The sequence below is a fragment of the Crotalus tigris genome, unplaced genomic scaffold, assembly GCF_016545835.1.
Source record: "Crotalus tigris isolate CLP2741 ecotype Arizona unplaced genomic scaffold, ASM1654583v1 scf7180000024384.25900115:4084858, whole genome shotgun sequence".
Lineage (NCBI taxonomy): Eukaryota > Metazoa > Chordata > Lepidosauria > Squamata > Viperidae > Crotalus > Crotalus tigris.
The window spans coordinates 2,749,657-2,772,192 of record NW_024100554.1 but is presented as its reverse complement, the minus strand read 5'-3'; the positions used below and the strand labels follow the sequence as shown (position 1 = coordinate 2,772,192).

The following is a 22,536-nucleotide window of genomic DNA, read 5'->3' as shown; positions in this document are numbered from 1 at the left end:
CACATTTTACTAATATACAAATAACAATAATATCAATTCACAAATCAATAATGTCAATTCATTAATCAATATCCTGTTTTTCATGTTCTTGTTAAGGTTTGATTTCCCATCACTATTTGAAATATCTTTCAGTTATGATTTTCTCAATATTAATTACATTTATATAGCTAAAAGTTTTACTCATATAAATCCTCCTCTTATCTTCACATTTCCCATATCAAAAAAAGGAAAAAAAATGCTGTCTAGTTCTAAATCATATCTTTCATTATAAAAGTCTAATTATATCTAAGGGCCATCCATTCTTTTAATCTTATTCAAACAAGTATTTAAACATATAATGCCCCCTCTAAAAGGTCAAATCTTCTATTTTTAAATCTGGCTTTTGCTTTCTTTCTTTGCCAAGTATCTTTCCAAGCCAGGGCAATTAGATTGCCTAGGAATTTTCTTTCTATTTTTGTAAAAATTGTTTGGCATGAGGAAGACAATTTAGGTAGGATATTTTTGGGGGGGGGGGAATTCCTCACATTTATATTCCTTAAGCAACTCCCAGTTCCTTTCTCCCTCTACTTCTCTTTTCATTCCCTGTCTCTCAAGTTGTGACATTTCCCTAACAGCTTTATATTCCATTTTTAAATATCTTCTTCCTTGCCATCAGATATATTTTGCAGACCTAATGGGTAAAGGGTCTTTTGCATTTTCATTATTATAGCTAAGTCTTGCAGTATTTTGTTTGTATATAGTTGTTTATATTTCCCTTCTTTTATCTCTTCCATCTCTAAATCCATTTCCTCTATTTCTTCTTCTGATTTCTGGTTTATTTGTTCATACTTTATAGTCGTTATCTGTGAACTTTCTATTGTAGATTTAATTTGAAGATTTGTTCATTTATATTGTCTAAATTGTTTTTAGTCTCATTATGATTTCTTTTTATGTCCTCTAATTGTTTGGTGAATTAGTTGTAGCACAGAATATATTTCTTTCTGAAAGGTATTAGTTTTTTCTTGAGGCATCATTCCTGAAGATCTTCTAGTATCAAAAAAAAGTTTATAATGTATGAATTAAGAGAATTACTTATACTGATTAATACTAACAAACAAGTGCAAATAAATGACAATAAATGACAAAGAGGTAGATCAATTCATTAGCAGTAGACCTATTTTCTAGACTTAAATTATACTTCTCTTGAATCATTTCCAACCAAGTTTATGGAAATGCTTTTCCCCCTTTTCCTCCAGCCCATGAATAAGCAAGATCTTTTGCTATGAATAACTTTTTTTTCCCAATAACCAGTACCAGATGTTCAAGTTTTCTTAACATGCATCCGTGCATGTATGACCTCTTTAGCATAAGCAAACTTGGTGGTTGATAATTTTAAATTGTTGTTTCAACACTTTATTTCTCAATTGTTTCAATGGAAAAAGCAAATAATGATTTTCGATCTCATTCAAACCTGCATTTTCTGAGATTTAAACAAATGTAAAATTTCTGGCATAAAAATGTCCCTTTTGTGTTTTGTTTTATAATTATGGATTATATCCAATATCAAATGAGTGCTACAGCATTCTGTTATTCACTGTAATGTTCTCACTGACTGCCTTGCATATCTGTTTGATAAGATCAAGCTCTCCACAACTCTGGCAATTGAACCTTAATTGCTTGCCCTGACAGATTTCAGAAGATGTTAACACATTAGTTTAGAGGGTGAGTTGCCAGTGCCACCAGCTATTTTTTCACTCTATGCTGAATTGATTCTCTTTTGTGTTTTGTCTTTTGTGCTATTTGCTTACAATGCTTTCGTTTATGGCCTACCATGCAAGGCCTTTAAAAACCATTTTATAGTCAGACAGGTAGAATATTGAAAGAATGTACCCATGAGCTGTTTCTATATTGTATCCTGGCTTGAAATGTGGCTGAAATATGTCCAGTTAACCAATTTCTTGCAGGATCTCTGGAGCTATTGCTCAATATCATTTCAATTACCTACCCCCAAAAGGGAAGATTAGAGCTTGGAAGGAAATATTCCAGAATCATTGAATCCAACAACTGATTTTTAGGAAGGAATGCGCTATTATCTCCTTTAAAGGTTAAAGGAACATACTCTCTCTGTCAAAAACACGGACACCATCAAATGGAACCAATACCAGATCACCTCCCAGGAAGCTTTAACAATCCAAAAGGAAACTGGATCTAATAAATAAATGGCCATGTTCATAATCTGAAGGACTCTGCCCATGTCAATAGGTATTACAAACTCAGACTCAAGCCAGATCACTCCACAAGGCCATGCTCCAAAATCTCAACTGGACCAAATCAGTTGAAATCCAACTGAGTACATCTGAGCAGCTTTGTTTGAAAGATAAACTGAATATTCTTACTTCAGCCCTATAGATATCCTTGTAGCTGATTAATGTCTACCAATTAATACTGAGAAAACTCCTTATCCTAAACGATTTTTAAATATTTGAAGATCTCTGAATATATTTCAGTCTTTTCTCCCATATTTGGAAATCAATGTAACATAGATTACAAATAAGAAGAAAAATAGGACAGCCATTTGTCACTATTATACTACTACTTATCTAGCAGCTAACTGTATTATAAAAATTAGTAAGGAAGTTAGTATATAAGGTAGTATTAATCAGCAGTCAGAACAGCCAGAACAGCCAAGCCACTAAGGCTTTGATAACTAGGAATTAGGTTCATGGCTCAACAATGGGGTTGTTTTCAAGCAGTGGACCAATGTCCCTAAATGCAACCATGCCTTCATACCTGCCAACCTTCCTCTGCCCATTGTTGTAGGAATGTTCTTGCCTTCCCTCTCAACTCTTTAGCCATTCTACTTCCATCCATTAGTCCCATCTCCAAGGCCAAGGTATACATACTCAAACTTGCACTGATTCATCCCCTATACCCAAAAAACCCTAAGAACCTATCCCAATATCTAGGGGATTCAATTCCCCTATCAACTATACCTGCTTAAGCACTCAGTGACCTAAAGAGGGAACTTAACCGTGGCCCATTCCAAAAAATAGGGAAATTCACACCAGAAGCCAAATTACTTTCCAAAGTAGTTGCATCACTTATGTTTGGAAAACAAATCCTTCCGGATAAATAAAATAACCAGTATGAACTCTTTCATTAGCAACCAAATTATTTTAAAACATTGCAGAAACAAGCATGGCAATTTTTCATTAAGACATAACTGTGGAAGAAAGAGGGGCTGAATTCATCATGAAAAATATTTCAGAATTTTAAAAATATGTCTATAAATGTTTTACCTGACACTACTCCTATTCCATCATCGCAATCATAGTCTGAGATTTCACTATCACTTATTCTTTTGGATCCTGCAAAAACAAACAAATAATTATAGGACTGATCATAGCTATTACAGTAAAGGAGTGACATATTTATTAAACTTTACTAGTAACATTAGTAGAGATTGTTAATTTTGCAGACATCCATTTTGTGAATACACAGAGAAAAATAATATTTCAAGTATTAATTTGGTTAGTATAACACATATTGAAATGTTAATAAAAACATCTTCTAAGTCAATTGCTACACCTAAAAAGCCAGCCCCATAAGAAAAAATATATATTTGGCTCTGGCTTACCATTTTATCTGCTTGTACACAAGAGATGTCCTAATATTTGCAACGAACCAAATATAATTGACTTGTCAACAGTAAAAGAACTTTACTGTTCAGAAACAGAAAACACAATCCTCATTGGGATTGCATATATGATATGAAAATACTTTTTTAAAAACATATAGTTATACAAGATCATATATGCTCAATCATAACTAAGGAAATAGGAATAACTGATATATTAATTTTCCTCCTTTTATCTATGATGCAAATTTTCTTTGCTCTCTTTTATCGCAGTCTACTGATCTCTCCTTTGACACTTATGGTTAACTCTAATTGTATTTCTTCTTAACCTAGCATTTAAAGCCTTTTTTGTCCTTTGAACAAGTCCCTGCAGATTTCTTGTCAAGGTGTTTAAGAAGAGATTGGATAGCCCTTTGTCTAGAATGGTATAAGGCAGACATGTCAAACTTGTGACATCACATGATATTGCGCAATGTATTGGCACTATTTTGCCATTGCTGGCAATGGGGTGGGCACAGCTTCCACGTGATGCATTCAGCCTGTGGGCCGGCAGTTTGACACCCCTGGTGTAGAGTCTTCCACTTAATTGGGAGGGGGGGTTGGACTAGAAGATCGCCAAGGTCCCTTCCAACTTTGTTATTCTGTATTCTGTGGTGAAAGAGTAGGGATTTTTATATATAAGCAACAGAGATTAAAGAAAAGGCAATATTTCATTCTTCAAATTATCCTCAGTATTTTCTCAGAATTATGTGCTCATTCTTTTGGTTGTGAAAGGGTTCACTAAAAAATCAGAAGAGAAAGAACTTCAATGATAAGCTTTATTATTAAAAACTAATAAGTAGGAAAAAAAATCTTATCATTGCCAATACTAAGCAAGAAAAGCTTCAACTGTGTGCTCAATGGGTAAGGATTTAAACTGTGCAGGAACTGCCTTTCATTGCTAGAAGCAACTTCAGCATTTGCCTTCCTGTTCCCATATTTTGTGCTTTCTTGTTTGTGATTCTTATTCTCAACCTCAGCAGGTTCCTGACCAAAGTCACTGGCTTGTCTCATGATTCTTCCAAAACATTGTGTTTTTTTTCAGATTACAGATTAAATGGTCCAATTTTACATCTTCTCCTCAGATACCAGTAAGTACCAAATACACATTCCTCATTTGCCTTTTCTAATATCACTCTTTTTTTGTATTCCACACATACTCCCGCATGCCCATACCCGTACTCTCCTTGTGCTTCTACTTCATCTTTCCCTCACTGCTTCTACAATCAAACCCAGTGTGTACCCACTCCCTGATGCATCCACAAGTCTTGCCAGAATTGCACTGTTCCAACCATCAGTATATGCACTCTACCTCACTTCCCATCAATACTTCTCCTACTGAACCTTTTCTCCACTATATGCTTGGCCTGAGTACCTTCTCAAACCTCCTACATAATCATACACACTATGCTTGCATGAATGTTTGTCTTTCTGCTGAAGCCAGGACATGAAATTTAACCTGGATAAACAAGCAGTTGAAAGAAGAGAAGGTGGTCCCTCACAAAACCAAGTCCAAAGCCATTTAGGGCCTTAAAGGAAGGTTGATTTAATCTGATCCTTTAATACAAACAGCAAATTGGATGTATTTATTTGCTGAATTGATTTAGGAAATAGTATCCAATTCTACTGTATGTTTTAACTTGTTCTGCTGTTTTCATTTAAACACAATATATCTCAGAGGTTCAAGTTAATCCATTTCTAATCAAATGTCTGATTCAAAACAACCTTGCAACAGTTATCAAGAAAAAAATGTTAATGTAGAGCTATGATTATTATAAATAAGATTGGTTATTTACTGAATTAAAAAAACCTAGTTGGAAGAGAATTATTTATAAGTGTATACGTAAACCTATAATATATGATTAATACCACTCAATAAGGGAGGCATAATCAATCCATAATTCCTATCAGTAAGGAATTATAAGCAAAAAGTTAGTATATTAGTATGATTTTTAAATTTAACATAAATTGTCATAAAGTACTATCGAGATATTAATGTCAATATTAGTATATTATCTTTACATAGAAACACAATAAATGAAGAGTTAGAAAGCAGTTCTATTTTTTTAGCCAACTATTTATAACACTAGAAATTATTGTACGATTAGAAATAATGCAAGAATAAAGGCTAATTTCTGAAAACAGAATAAAAATTAAAAGAGCATATAAGCAACTGAACTGGAACACAACAAATAGCAGAAGCACATCAATAACATTAGAAAAAAACTCACAAGCAATAAATGGCATGCTTTTAAATTACCTGGATTATATGAATATGAGCCTTTATCTGGAAAATGTTAAAATGAAGTGATATGAGGTTTTGACATGTAACAGAAATGTACTTAATTTGAAAGGTTGTGTATAATTAAGCGTAACCACTATTTTTATTTGACAGAGCAGACATGAATTATGAGTTTATAAGTAATGACCAGCACCTTAAATTGCAGCTGGAAGCCAACTGGAAAATAGTGCAGCTAATGGTGACACTTTAATAAGAAGCGTCCCTTACTGTTTGCAAAACACTGCATTTTTTACCAACTATAGCTTCCCAATGGACTTTGAGATCAGCCCCATGTAGACCACATTGCAATAAATCACTTGCAGTGATGGTACCAAATTCTGAACTAATGAATTTCAAAGAGAGTTTGCCTTAACTCACTACTCAAAACCCCTGGGACATTCCTATTATTGTTTCCAAGGACCTGTATTTATCATGAACTAGTATTAAAGACTTTTTATTGCAATGTTACTTTTTTCTTGATTTTGCCACCTACATGAGACTTGAGAGGGTTCATTAAAAGTATTGTTCTATTTTTTAAAGATACATATAATGCCCAAATGAGGATTAGGCACCTTTAATTCTCATGATCGGCTTTTTGTATTCCAGTTCCTTCTGCCATAGCTTTAAAATGAGGCAGCTCTAAAGCCATCATAACTTGCCCCTAAACCAGAGGGCAAGTCCCAATTCAAAGTGTTCGTGCTTTTGTATGGATCTAAAGTATTTATGGAAAACATAGTTTTTATCTAATTGACATGCCACAGTAAGCTATGATTCAACCCCACTAAAAATCAGTCATATTATAGAAAAAGATTTTAAACTCTAGGATGGTAAGCTATGATGGAAATTTTGAATTATTCCCTAATTATTCACTACTGGAATAATTGGACTGGACTACTGTTCTAATAAAGGTGAATATTTGTAGCTCAGAGTTGACATGAAAGGTCTTCAGTGCTCTTTGAGCTTGCTTGTTTTCTTGCAGACGTTTCATTACCCTAGCACTGATGATGTTACCGAGTTTGGGTAATAAAACATCTGCAACAAAACAAGCAAGCTCAGAGAGGACCCTTCATGGACTACTGTTCTGTTACATTATATATTACCACATACGAAATCTATTCAAATAAGCACATTAGTATAACATGCCCAAACCACTAATTGTATAAAAGAAAGCAAAAAATTAAAAGAAGCATGAGGTCATTTTTGAAAACAAAAAGAGAAATATTTTTTTAATGTTATGCATCACACAATGCTAGATCCTTGAAATGGTGGAGAATTTTACATGTTGCATATCAGTTTCTGGCCTACTGCTTTGCTATTGTTGTAAATATTATAAAATGGAAATTGTGTAGGTTAGAAGTGAATTTTATTATGAATTTTTCATATTTTTTTTTGTAATTTTTATGCAGGGTTCCTTGAGACCTAAAATACTATAAGGATTCCTCCAGGGTAAAAGATTGAGGCAGTCTGGTTTAGAGAACAGGGCTCATATTCCATTCTTCACATATTGAATTGCTCACCTGTATGAACTGCATTTCATAATTCATAATCTACTAAATTTAGATTTGTTTTTGTTTGTTAAATGTATAAGCTGCCTAATTCCACTGTGACTATGGGTGATAAGACTTGGATATAAAACAGAGGCACAAACAACTTTTAAGAGCTATGGTGGCGCAGTGTTAGAAGGCAGTATTGCAGGCTAATTCTGCTGATTGCTGCCTACCAGCAGTTCGAATCTCACTGGCTCAAGGTTGACTCAATCTTCTATCCTTCCAAAGTCAGTAAAATGAGGACCCAAATTGTTGAGAAGGCTGTAAAGCAGGCATGTCAAACTCACGACATCATGTGACGTCGTGCAACTTATCGGGCCAGTTTTGCCATTGTCGGCAATGGGGTGGGCGCAGCTTCAAGTGACGCATCCGGCATTGTGAAGTGGTATATAAGTCTAAATGTTATTGCTATTGCTATTTCTTCTTTTTTTCTGTCCAGGGGGAAATGTCAAGGAATCCAACTGATCTTGGAATGATGTTCACGGATTTTAAATCTACTGCTTAACATACATAATCACATTTTTATATACATGTTGACATGTAGTTACAAGGAATTTTTGTGAAGTTTAATGATTTTAAGGAAGACATATTAGACATATTTGTGAAGAAAAGGGAAGCATAATATAAAATAAGTTTTTAAATTTATATAAGATTTACATTCATGGATCTTATAGATACATATTTTTTAAATCATTTCAATTTTTTTTTAAAAAAATCAGTCTATTACAATTTGATTTTTTTCCTTCAAAATCTATGACTGAATCCTCCAAATATTTGTTTATTATAAATATTCATTTTTCCAATACAGGTACCTCAGTTAGCAGCCATTTGCTCAACAACTATTTGAAGGGATGATGATGTTGAACAAGGAGACTTATGGCCATTCTCAAAGTGGCTGCAGTCACAGTATCCTGAAGTCATGTATCACCATTTGTAATTTTCACTGTCAACTTCTGACAAGCAATGGGGAAGCCAGCAGGAAGTCACAACAGCAATTACATGACACCACACCTAATGATTGGGATTCACTGAATAATCACAACTGGAACTGCCAGAACTATCATTGATGGTTATGTGATGTGTTTTATATAAATGGGCAAGAGAACAAAAGAGAACTAGAGAAAACAAATACATTTTTAAATATACAATGAATTCTCCACATTAGCTTTTCCTGACTCTCAAACATGTGGACAATATATATAAATTAGTTTATAAAAACAGAAGAGATACTATATTATTATTGTATAAATTTGCACTCCAGAAGAAAGCATTTCAATTAGTCATTAGGAAAGAACACAAACTAATAGTATTCTATAACCTACTTTGCAACCTTCGTGTGGGGCTATCCCCATGAAGCTGTCGGCGTGGCAAATATGGGGAAGGATGGGGAAGTGGCAATGAGGACATATCATGAGTCTGAAGTTTGTACCAATGAGGCTCATCATCCAGCAATGCTGTCTCTAATTCAATAAGAATCTAAAAAACAGAGAATAAAATAAAAACTGTTCAAGTAAAACACACCATTTGCACTTTAACTGTTGTATAAAATATGTACTAGGTGGTATTTGTATATTTATTTAACTTAATGGAAAGTGAACAGCTTCAAAAATAGTTACAAAGTATATAAAAAAGATTGCAACAGGAAAAATGTGATGCAGTATTGTTCATTTACTGTATCTTTGTGCCTATGGGGATAACATCAAATATTTATTCCTTGTAAACAATAAATAGCATTGACTACCTCTCCTAAAAATTCACTTTCTTCCTCACGAACACAAGCTTGGTCCCAAAGAGTAATTTCCAACATTCGCTCTCGAAATTCTCTCCGATGAACTGGAGAATAAATGAATGTTTGATTCCACTTGGGCTCCAATGTTTTTTTTACTGTTTTTGTTCTTCTTTTATTTTTATCACTGTAATTAAAAAATACATATTAAAAATGTTGATATTACAAAGAATAGTAAAAATAATATTTTTAATGGGAAGGACGAGTTTGATTCCTTTTGTAAAATTCCTGAAATTGGACTTCTGAGATAATTACGTATTCCACAATATTTGTAGAAAATCCTGATTATTACAAATAGGATATTGTAAACAAAATCAGTATGCTCAATGATTCTCATTTAATTATTTTTATATGTTCTGCACTTTGAGCCAAAATCAAAGAGATATATTTTTAGGAAATTTATTGTCAAGGAAGCATCATAAAGAATATTCATAAATTGCTCCTCTTGAATAGTAGTTAATGTACAAGCTATGCACTGAAAAAGTTCACTCACTTCACACAAATATCTATAAATATTCTGAAAATTATGGATATGCTACTATGCACCACACTGGTTGAGATGTTTGAAGCACATGAATATTTCCAAAATAAGCTGAACTCAACTATCAAAACAATACTAACAATGGATTGGCAATAGGCATCAGATGCTATTTGCTGCAGATTTTTTTTCCTTTTTCATTTCACTAAAAACTTTCACTCCACAAAAATACTATATTTTAATCAAAATAGTTATAAAACATCAGCAATATTTTTGATATGACATATTTTAGTAAATAAATTGAAACGTTTTATAAAATAAGTGTGCAAGTATTGAAAGTGTTCATGTCAAAATAATGTCTGGCAAATAATCTAAAGAATATATTATTGCAAATGACAAAATATTATGCCATTAACATTTTTAGTAATGTTCAAAGGTCTAAGCTTAACTATTATGCCCTAGTACCCTACCTTGAGACTCCCCTACTTCAAGAACCTAACCAAAAAGATAACAACATACAAAATGGAAACATTAAAATGATTGTAATTGCAACAATTAATGCAAATTGGGAAATGCATTTCAACATCATGCAAACTTTTTGTAAATAAATACTATTTAAATTTAAGTAGTATTTAAATTTTATTTCAAAATATTTAATATAACACCTGTAACGTAATACAGAGTGAGAATTCTTAGAAAAAGAATTACGTTTTAATTTAAGTAGCACTTTATTGGCCTGAGGGTGAAAATAAATACAGAAGGACAAATTGGCAATGACCATTTGAAAGTACAGTAAGACTGATTTCTAAAAATTAATAAAAGGATTATGAAAAATAACTATAATTACTCTTAAGAAATAAGAGATATGGGAAATAGAAATCCTTTTGCCTCTCTTTCTCTTTCTTTCCTTCTTTCCTTCCTTCCTTCCCCCCTCCCTCCGTCCCTCCCTTCCTTCCTCTACAGTCCCTTCTATAGTTTTTTTTTTTTTTCACCGTATTTGAGCTGTCCTGAACTTTGGACAAGAATACCGTAGTCTCTTAGATTCTCCCTGCTTTGCAACAAGTTTGGAATCTCCCGTGTGTTGAACACAGTGAATGAAAGCAGCAAGGTTTCCCATTAAGCACCCCTTCAGGTCAAAGACAGCGTTCCATGATGTATTATTGATTTTGGAAATGGAACTTGTTCAACCAGTCGCTGTCCACACCGATAAACATTTATACTACAGGAATAATCCATAAAGACAATAATCTGAAGAAGCACATCAGTGCATCTCATTTATGTGTTTATTTATTCATTCATTCACTCCCTCCCTTTGACTTAAGGTTTAAATGAGGGATATGGCAATCCTTCATTATTGTTAACAGATCAGCCCTGATAAAATCCTTTAATATTTAACAGATTTGTATCATTATATATCATATAGTTATATTTTGTTAGCTATTATTCACAGAAATTCATTTGTAACAATTCCCACATGTAATCATATAAGCTTTCTGTTCATGGTACCTTCTGTCAGGAAGAAAGTAAATCTTAACATAGGGATTCCTTGGTCTCCCATCTTCTCTTGAAGGAAGATCTTTTGCTCCCAATATTGTGACTATCAATTGATGGCCAACTTTGTCATACCACAATTTTATCTGTAAAGAAAAATTATGAATTAGGCAAAAAAAAATAAAAAATTATTAGGTAAAATAAGTAAATGTAAGATAAATGAAATGCTTAATCTACACTGTATTTTATTATTGCAATGAATATTCTAATTTGGCTGTCTGATAGTATAAACCTATGTATGCCACTGAATTTTATAGATAGTTTGAGTCAAGGTTCCATTTAAAACACAAAGTGCTTAAATGCTATATTAAATGTTTTGTACATTGAAATACGGTTGTGAACTCTATGGACTTTATACAATACAATCACCTATTTGTAAAATGGTTTTACAAATATTTTCTTCAAATATATAGTTACCATTTTACCACTCCCTTCTGCACACTGAAAATATTATTTAATCCCTTACATAGCTCTAGATTTCTTTTCCTCTAAAATCTCATCTTAAATTTTAGTTCCCAAATTTGGAATAGGTTAAAATTCATGTAAAGTTGTAAACAATTAATCAGCTATTCTAGCCTAAGCATTATACATACCCAACAAATTTCTGCTAAGATAGAAAAATAGAAAAATGTTTAAAGTCAAATGACCATATAGATATGTCCTGATCTACAATTATTAAAACCAAATGCAGTATGAAAAAAAAAGTTTATCACTCTTCTGCTAAGATAATTGATGGTTTTGAATGAAGTAGAAGTTTTCTTCATGGACTGCTGATTCTTTCCTACATTATATGGAAAAGTGTAAACATGTCTGGCCATGCCACTTTTAATTGGATTACAAATAGTCTTCGAGTTATGACAGTGATGAAATCTGCCTATCATGGTTGTAACTCATGGTGGTTGTAAAACAGATTCGTCATGTGACTGATCCAACTTCAGAACCTTTTTTGCAGCAGTTGTTAAGCAAATTGCCATGGTTGTCAAGACAACCAAGAATTCACTATAGGTGCCATCTGCCAAAAAACTGGAAATAAATCCTGGTTTTCAGCAAAACGGTCATAACATTCAGTCACATGACCAAAGGATGCTGCAAATGGCCAAAAATGCAGCTCAGTTGCAGTCACATGAACAGGGGGGAAGGGGGCAACTGTCAGAACTTCAAATTCAGGTTGTTAGTACTCAACTAGGTAGGTCTGTCAGAACTTCAACTAGTCACTAAGTGACCAATTGTAAGTCAGGGACTACCTGTAACTTGTTATTTTCATTAATATCAAATGGTGTTTTGATCCAATGATTGTCTTTGTGGATAATCAAAATATGCCATGCTAACTTCTTAATTTCAACTCAAATATTGTGCTATATACTGCTCAAATGTAACCTGATTTTAACAACCTCCAAACTAGTGGCTTGTAATATTATATTTCTCAAGTACTATTGTTAGACAATTAAACTGCTCAACTAAGCTAGATTTATTAGGAATTGAACTATACATATCATGTCTAAATTCCAAATCACTGAATATTATAAAAATGAGTAATGTTTCATGTTTAAAAAATAAAATAAAAAAGAAAGCATGCAGCAAAGCAAAATAAGCATAATGACATTCTTATACAATCTACAGGTTGGTTAATCTATAGTATTTTAAGGAATAACTAATGAGAAAGGGCAAACAATTTGTATTTGAATAAAACAGGCAAATATAATCAACACTAAACTTCACAACAAAACATTATAATCATTTTTATTTCACAATTTTAATTAACATCTTAAAATGCCTGCAGATACAAATTTCTTAGATGAGGACAAATTTATTTGCCCATCTTCTCAAGGAAATGTCATTTAGAAAATGCAAAAAAAAAAGAATGATTTAAAGAGACATCAACTTTAATATAAAAGAACAAATATCAAAAGAACAGATTACTTATTTCAAGGTACATAGTTGCAGAAGAGTTTCAAAATTATTATTACTATTAATATATATTAATATCTATGGCTGTTTAAATATAGATAAAATCAAAATTAAAAGCTAGTTGTCTCTTTAAATTTCAATGTAGAGTTCTAATATCCATGCAATATTTTTCAAGCTGTACACAAGACAATATGATATTTGTTAAGATGGTCTAAAACAACACATTCAAAATTAAAATGGGAAAACGGACCAACTGTGACATTTTCCTACTATCCATTTTCCAAGAAAACAACAACAACCAAAAAAAAGCAACAACTTTAGTTTCTGTCAGGCAGATTAAGCCTTTACCTGAACCCTAGGGACAAAAGGCGCTGTTCTTCTACTAAGGCTTTGGCTCTGGTAAGCAAAATTAAAGAAAAAGCAGTAAAACAAAGCCAAAAAGACAACACACTAGAAACTAAAAGACCAAAATTAAAACAAGGACACACAACTTTAAATAGTGCCATACACCAAGAACACATTTATTTAAAAGCAAGTGTTAAAACTGATGTATTAAATCTGTAAACATTCGTTATGTTCCTCTATTAATAAAACTTTTATTTGACTTGCTTCACATTGTGACTGGCATATCCTGAAGACGTGTTTGTCCTTATTCACAGTTGTTTAATGTTCAGATCCTTTCCAATGCCTTTATTAAGAGACTTCTTTATGTACAATGCAAGTTAAAATAAATCCACTTAAAAAACGGTATGATGCAAACTTATAATCCCTTAACTGAAAATAAATACCATTAATCTCAATTGGTCTCCCGTTAGAGTATATCGGATTATATTACCTAATGTTATGGAATATAAATGAAAATACCTCAGTTTACCCTTACAACTGGCCCTTAAAATGATTTAATAGTGAAACTCATTATGGGGCCTCATTTGCACTTTCAATGAACTAATTTGTTTTAGCATGCTACCAATTAATATGGTTTGCTTTAATAGTTTCAAAGGAGTGGTACAGTTTATTTATTATACTGAGTCAGTGCTTAGACTATAAAAATGCACATTAGCTCACTTCAATAATCTCTACATTATTAAAAGATCGTCTTTATACATTTGTATCTTCTTATTAGGAGGATGATAAAACCAATCAATTGTTAATCATATTTCAGGAAGCGTTTTAATCACATTTGCTGTAATTTCTATATTACTGTATATATTTCTCTCCTGTTTACATATTTCCTTATAATTTTCTTGAAAAAAAATAAGAAAATGAATTCTTCATATAGTTCAGAGGCATTTATAATTGGGCATGCCATACATGTCATTAGGTCATCACACAAATATGCAAATCAGATTCTATATACAGTAGGTGATGTTCCTTACACAAATTATGTAATTCATACCATTATTGCAATGATGTTATGTCATGAATAACATCTTTATGGCTTCCATTAGGCACTTATGATACCTATTTATTTATTTATCCATTACACATGTATTTATACCATTGTCAATTTATTTTAATGTTCAAGACCACTTTAGAAAAAGCTGCTTTGCAGATTATTGTCAGTTTCAAAAGTGACACTGGGAAAGTCTCTGCATATTCTATGGCCTCTCTCTTTGCAACAGTTTTCTTTCTCTTTTTCATTTGAGGGAGCAAATGGTAGCTTCAGTATAATGAAGGTGAGATATTCAATGCCCTGGCAACAATATAAAACAGTCATAGCATGAAAGCAAGGAGAATTAGAAGTATAGGTAGAGGCATGAAGGTGTGAAATAAAGATATGAAATAAAGGAAAAGCAAGGCATTCATTTTCAATCCTTGAGTTGTAATTCTCTAAATAGCTTTCAGTCAAATTAAGAGAAATTACAAATCCCAGATCCACAAAGGGAGCAGGGAATGCATGAGCTAAAGGGATGGAAAGAGGTAGGCAGGCATCAAATCAGATCAAATCAAATTAAAGCAAATCAAACGTTTATCACAGCCATAAAACCAGCAGTCAAATACAAACAATTAAAAATGTAATATATGTTTGTGCATATGTATAAGAAATTAATACAATTTTTCAAACACAAGGAGGGTAGGATGGTACGTATGGAAGAACACAGTTGGGCAAACTGGGAGAATATATCCAACTAATTGTAAGAGAAATAGCAAATAGAACTCACGCTGTGTTAGGGAATCTCTTCAGGATAGGATGGATAAAAGCCATCTGAAATTTCCTATATAGAGAGTAATAAAGGAGCTTACAGCCCAAAGATTCCACTGGCAATCCTCGCTTAATGATGATAATTGGAATTGTAAATTCCATTGCTAAGTGATGCAGTCACAAAGTGTGATGTCACATGATTACATCAATTAGCAACAGTAATCACGGCCATCCCTGTTGCTATCATTAAGCAAGGACCTCCACATAATTTTCTGCTATGGAGGAAGGAGAAGCCAGCAGGAAGTTAGAAGTTCCAGGCAGCTCACAAGCATGCAGGTAGGTGCTGCTGCCATGTGAGGGAGGGTGTCCAAGTGATCAGTGAGGTGCAGCAGGAACATGACCAGGCTGGAGATGGGGAGAATTACTAGAGTGATGGAGAGCATCCCTCCCCAATGACTTTGCTTTTGGGAAGCTGGCAGGGAACTTTGCAAATTCTTAACGGTGGAATGCTGAAAACTTTCTTAGTATAAGCCAGTAGCTAAGCACTCAGATTGCAATCATATGGGTACTCAGACAGCCAGAACTTTTTGGACTAGTTATAAGTACCACACGTTCAGTACAACTGTAACTTCAAACAATTGCTGGACGAGTAGTTGTTAACCAAAGACTACCTGTATTGTTGTTAACCAAGTCGTTGACCAAGGACTACCTGTTTCTGATAATAGCTAATAATATTTTTGTAATGTTCCATTAGCAGAAAGCAATGTGCCCAGTCTGGCCAAACTAAAAGCCCAGAAAAAAATTCAGAATATTGATGGTAGAGAAGTTGGAGGCTGTCACATACCACTTGAAAAAAAACCATCAAGTAAGAAGCTGAGAACCAGACCTAAATTGATTTGAAGATCAATGTCCCAAATATTCTTAAGAATATTGCTATTTCCAAAGTGTAACGGGCAACGGTTCTTCAATAAGATTCATAGGAAGTGAAGCTTGTCAATAACTTAAAGGTCATCTTAAAACAATCCCCAAAAACTAATGAATTTTTGGAGTTAACTTTAGCAAAAGTTAAAAAGCTACTACCAAGGTTCAGTATCCAGAGATCAAGATTGTCTCTAAACATAAATCAATATTTTGAACTCATTTTAGAATTGTAAGTTTTAATAGACTAAATGGAAAGTCTAAATGGATTCTAGGAAGTCAAGATTTCTTTAAAAAAAAAAAAGCTTAAAGAAGCTGAGAAAAGTCCTTGGCTATAAAGACTTTGCATACAGCATACAGCATGGATAAAATGAGCTCCATCTGAATGGGAAATCTCAAGATAGCTAAAACGTTATAATGATCAACACTTGCCAAATATAAGTCATGTTTTCCCCACAATAGTGAGGCCTGTAACTGCACTTTAAAGTCAGAATGGGACCACTCACTATGGCCAACTTACTGCGGGACAACTCAACATGGCCAACTCACCACCAGACAACTCGCTGTGGGACAATTCAACAATTCAATTTAATTGTTTAAAATAATTAAACATTATTTTAATTTTTGTTATTCAAATTTCATTTTGTCACTCCTTTGGCATCCTTTCTTTAATTATTATATTCCACTATTTCTTCAATATTAGTGCAATTCTTGTTCTGTGGGAGTTGTCCCACAGTGAGCTGGCGATGGCGAGTTGTCGTAGACCCCTTCAAAGTATTTATATATGCACCTGCTTGATAATTATGTATACACCTTCTATTAATTTGCCAATTATGAATTTTATGGTGCACTTATTTTGGTTTGTTGTTGTTTGTAGATGAGACTACAATTGTGTGGCCCAGTCAGTAGGAAAACATGAGGAACTGTCAACATATGTCAATAAGGCATATTCAAATAGCCCAGCAATCTTTTTTTCCCCACTTGGTAATTGCAGAAGAATAAAATCTCCTCCAAAGAAAAGGCAGTTAGATAGGAAACCAACACAGTAGGTTCTAAGGCCAAAAGCAGCAATGAGACCTTGGAGCAGAGATGGATATGTAATGGAAAAAGAAAGTGGGGATATTGCAGGTTGCAGTGTTGGTAACAAGCAAGTAGGAATTTTGCAGCAGAAGCAAGACTTATAACCAGAGTTGATAAATCAGATAGAAGATGGCAGGACAAGAAGAGGTCCATGAGGACAGCAAGGGACTGCACACACTGCAGGGCCAGGAGAGACAAGAAGTCATATTCTAGAGCCCAGCATAAGAGTAGCAGCAGGATTTGAGCATGATGACAGACCATTTCCTGGTGTTTCACCAACAACTATGACTGATATCTTCAGTGACATCAGAAGCTAGCATGAACAAAGGACCAATCAGGAACTAATAGCAACAAAATAACCAATCAGGATTGGACACAAACAAAAAGGGGGGAGGGAGTGGATCCAGGAAACTACAGCTTGATATCAATACCTGGGGAAATCCTGGAAAAGATAAGCAGCAGATTTGGGAGGACCTAGAAATGAACAAAGTAATTACTAGAAGCCAGCATGGATTTGTTAAAAGGAGATCGTGCCAAACAAATCTTATTGCCTTCTTTGATGAACTGACTAAATTGGTAAATCAAGGAAATGCTGTGTATATACTCTACATTGACTTCAATAAGGCACTTTATAAAGTAGACCGCTGCCTACTTCTTGGTAAACAACATAAGATAGACTGGACCACTACCAGATGGAGTTGTGGTTGATTGACCAACTACACTCAGCATGTGGTTTTCAATGGAACTACATCTAAGTGAGGGAAGCATGCACTGGGGTACCTCAAGGTTCTGTCTTGGGCCAGTGCTCTTCAACATCTTCATAAATGACCTGGATGAGGGGATTGAAGGGGCATTCATCAGATTTGCAGATGGCACCAAGCTGAGGAGAACTGCTATCAATTTGAAAGACAAATTCAAAGGGGTTTTGACAGACTTGGGCGCAATCCAACAAGATGCATCTCAATTGTGAGAAAAGTAAAGTCCTGCACGTAGGCAAGAAAAACCAAATGCAGATACAGAGTAGGCAGTACCTGGCTCAACACTAATAACAGTGAGAGGAATCTAGGAATCTCTTAGGTATGAGTTAGCAGTGTGCTGCAATTGCCAAAAAAAGCCAGTAGACTCCTAGGCAACATCAGCAGAGAGATAGCATGAAGATCACAGAAAGTGACAGTACCACTCTATACTGCACTAGTGAGGTAACACCTGAGATACTCCATCCAGTTCTGGTCACCACAATACAAAAAGATACTGAGGCTACATGATGAATGCCTAAGGGAACTACGTATGTTTAGCCTAACAAAGAGAAGCTTATGAGTAACGTGATAGCCATCTTCCAATACTTGTAGGGCTGTCACAGGGAAGAGGGGGTTGATTTATTTACCATAGCACCTGAGGGAAGGACAAGAAGTGATGGATGGAAACTTGTCAGAGGGAGATTCAATCTGGAACTAAAGAGGAATTTCCTGACAATTTCCTGAAACATCAAAAAGTCTGTGCTAGATCAATGTCACTAAAGTCTAAATACTGCCTGAAAAGCATTATGTTTGGTGAAAAGCAAACCCTGGATTCCAGCATAAGAATCTTATCTCATCTGTGAAACATGGTGATGGCAATAACATGGTTTGGGCCTGCTTTGCTGCTTCTGAACCAGAACAACTAGCCATCATTGATGGAATGATGAATTCTGAATAGTATCAGCAAATTCTACAGGAAAATGTCAGTGTATTTGTTCATTAACTAAATTTTAAGAGAAAACGGATAATGATCATGATTCAAAACATACAAGATATTTGAACAAAAAATAGTTAAAGTAGAAGTTAATGTTTTGGAATAGATAAGTCAAATCCTGACTATAATCCTATAGAAATACCATGGAAGGATCTGAAATGGGCAATTCATGTGAGGAAGCCCATCAATGTTCTGAGTTAAAACTGTTCTGTAAGAAGGAACAGGCTAAAAGTGCAGTTGTTGGAAACATTTAATTGCAGTTATTGCTGCAAGGGTTGACCACCAGTTATTGAAAGCTTTTGGCATTAACAAATACAATATAGTATATATAATTTTCCTCAATAAATAAATAAACAAGTATAATTTATTCCCTTTACCTAGTTTTAGAATTTGTGTGGAAAACAGATTACATTTTAGGTAATATTTATGCAGAAAGATTGAAAATTAAAAGGGTTCACAAATTTTTAAGCACCACCATATAGCTGTTGTTGATCCTCAGTTTCTCTATTTGAAAAGACAAAGGTTTAAAAGGTTAGCGATGCTTGGAAGTATTTAAAAATATATTCGCAGTCAGATTTTCTAGTCTGTTTCAAGAAAAGGTATCAGAGACTATTCAAAATCATTACATTAACATCAGCTGAGGAATGAAAGGCTTGTGATGGAGGTAACATATCCCTCCTTGCCCTTCTGCACCTCTCACAGCTTTTGATGTCATTGATTATATATTTCTGGAATAACTTTAGAGATTGGGAATGCTCTGTTCTGCAGTGGTTCTCTTCCTCTGGGGCTAGTTCAACTCAGTGTCAAAGAAAGATTTAGCCCTAGGCTGTTCCTATATGGGATGCCTCAGGACTCACCTCTCACCATACTATTTTAATATCTACATAAAACCACTTGGTAAGACCATCTGTTGGTACAAGGTGAAAAAATATCAATATGATGATACTCAAGATTTGTATTTGTATATCTGGCTGTATATTGAAACTCAATATTAAGAAAACCAAGATCATGGCATCCAGCCATATAAGGGATACTGTTGAAGTTCTCATCCAATGCCTGGAGGCTGTGATGGTCTGGATGGGGAAGAACAGGCTGCAACTCAAGGCTGGCAAGACTGGGTGGCTTTGAGTTTTTAGGCACCCTGGATATGGTGATTTTTTTATCTTGAGGTAGCACTCTCCCAAACAGAACTGATGTACAATCTGAGAATCCTCTTGGACTCATGACTCCTGCTTGAAAAATACAGGGCAACCATGGCCACAGGACTTTTGCATGAATTAATTTGATGTGCCTGTTGCAGCTGTTCCTGAATGTGAGGTTCTAGTCACTGTTACTCATGTCTTAGAAACCTCCGGGTTAGATTACTACAATGTCTTCCACACAGAGCTGTTTTTGAAGAACACTCAAAAGCATCACAAAGAGTACCTTTTTGTGGGACAGACAAAATATGCCCTGTTGCATTCTGCATCAGTGCATCCAGTCTCCAGCTCTTCAAAGTTCACTCATGCAACATCACTGCTGCACAAGCTACTCTGGCTTCCAGGTACAAATCAAGGTGTTGGTTGTCACTTTTAAAGCACTACATGGCACAGAGTTAGTTTATTTGCAGGACCATCTATCTCTAAGGCAGACATGTCAAACTCGCGACATCACATGACTTCGCTCAATGTATCGGGACAGTTTTGCCATTGCCAGCAATCGGGTGGATGTGGCTTCTGGGTGACATGTCCGGCCTATGGATCGGCAGTTTGACACCCCTGCTCTAAGGGTTTCTGTCCATTCCATCAAATCAAACAGGGCAATCATGCTCCCAGCCCTGTATCAAACAGTGCCATTTTCCAAGGGGAAAAGGAAATATGTCTTGTTTGTCACAGCCCCTGCCAAATGAAACAATCTCCCCTCCCAAGTTTTCCTCTTAGTCTTCTCATCAAGCATCATGTGTTTATGAAAGTTATGTAATGCCATATGTACTGTAGTATTTTAATTTATTATGGTTTTATGTGGTTTTTTATGTACTATTTGCTGCCCAAGGTATTAATATTTAATATGTATTTTATGTAACATTTAATTAGTATTTAAGATGGGCAGCTATATACATTTTACAGTATAAAATAAATAAGAGCGAAAATAAACATCCTTACAATGAATGGGAATAGTCTCGTTCTTTTCCACCGAGAGATTTGCAAGGGAACATCTACCAAAAACTCTTCTAAGTTCTACATCCTTTCTCAATTCCTGCTCAAGAAAAAAAAACTTCTCTATCCAGCATCAGAATGAACTGCAATATACGGGCAAAACAAGTCTCCCTAATTATAAAAAGCTTGAAGTATATGTCAAATAATATAGGTGAGTACGTTAATATATGGAATGTGCACATGAAATATTCAAAACTAAATAACATCTCATAATGTTGAAATTCATTTTTGGTGAATTCTAAATAGTCTAATACAGGTAGTCCTCAACTTACAACAGTTTGTTTAGTGACTGTTCAAAGTTACAATAAAACTGAAAAAAGTGACTTATGACCATTTCTCACAGTTATGACTTTTTCAGCATCCCCATAATCATATGGTCAAAATTTAGAGACTTGACAATTGGTTCATATTTGTGACCATTGTCTCAAGATTATATGATCACCTTTTGCGTCCTTCTGACAAGCAAAGTCAATGGGGAAGCCAGATTCACTTAACAACCAGGTTACTAGCTTATCAACTGCACTGATTCACTTAACAACTGAGGCAAGAAAGGTCATAAAATGGGGCAAAACTCACATAACAGATGTCTCAATAATATAAATTTTGGGATCAACTGTGGTCATAAGTTGAAAACTACCTGTAAATTTATATGGCCACATAATTTGTTATTTATCCAAGATAAAATTTGGAAAAGTCAGCAGAAACTATTATCTATCATTATCTTCATTCTCTCTTTTCTTTCTATAGGATTAGATTAGCATTCTCCCATAATATGCTTAGGGACTTGCTTGAATTATTCCAGACAAGGAACTCTTTTCTCTCTCTAACTGACACACACACACACACACACACACACATTTGTATAATGGAAAATTATACAAATTTTATAATCTTGGTCTAAAGAGAAATATGATTAAAGACTATCTCAGAACCTGTTTCAGCTTAACTATGTCCTCCCTCATAAAACCAACCTCCAATAACCTTGCAGCAATAATGCTAGGGGAAAGAAGACCACATCTTTGTGCTTTCTTTTCTTATTCTTAATATTCATTATTATATCAGTGAGCATTGATATAAGATGATTTGCAATCTTGAGATTTTACAGTAAGTATTTTAGGAGCAGAGATATAATAAATAAATATAATTCATCATGTTGGGTCAAAAGTAAGTGTAAACATGCTACTGTTGCATAGTTTCAAATAAATCAGACCCTTTCTAATTCAAAAACTCTTAAAAAGCACAGTTTTCAACAAAAATAGGTAT

General features: G+C 34.3%; 1 protein-coding gene across 40 annotated transcripts in view; it reads right to left on the bottom strand.

Annotated features, from left to right (window-relative positions):
* RIMS2 (regulating synaptic membrane exocytosis 2) overlaps positions 1 to 22,536 on the bottom strand; it is a 280,764-nt gene that overhangs the window by 129,911 nt on the left and 128,317 nt on the right. For 23 of the 40 annotated variants that reach the window (XM_039328826.1, XM_039328815.1, XM_039328818.1 and 20 more), the window contains 6 exons: positions 13,555 to 13,602; positions 11,254 to 11,384; positions 9,225 to 9,396; positions 8,806 to 8,959; positions 5,916 to 5,942; positions 3,279 to 3,347 (listed from right to left, as the gene is read on the bottom strand). In XM_039328826.1, coding sequence (XP_039184760.1) covers positions 3,279 to 3,347; positions 5,916 to 5,942; positions 8,806 to 8,959; positions 9,225 to 9,396; positions 11,254 to 11,384; positions 13,555 to 13,602 — 601 coding nt within the window. The remainder of the gene's footprint in view (positions 1 to 3,278; positions 3,348 to 5,915; positions 5,943 to 8,805; positions 8,960 to 9,224; positions 9,397 to 11,253; positions 11,385 to 13,554; positions 13,603 to 22,536) is intronic. The other 17 variants (XM_039328829.1, XM_039328857.1, XM_039328851.1 and 14 more) reach the window with 3 other exon arrangements.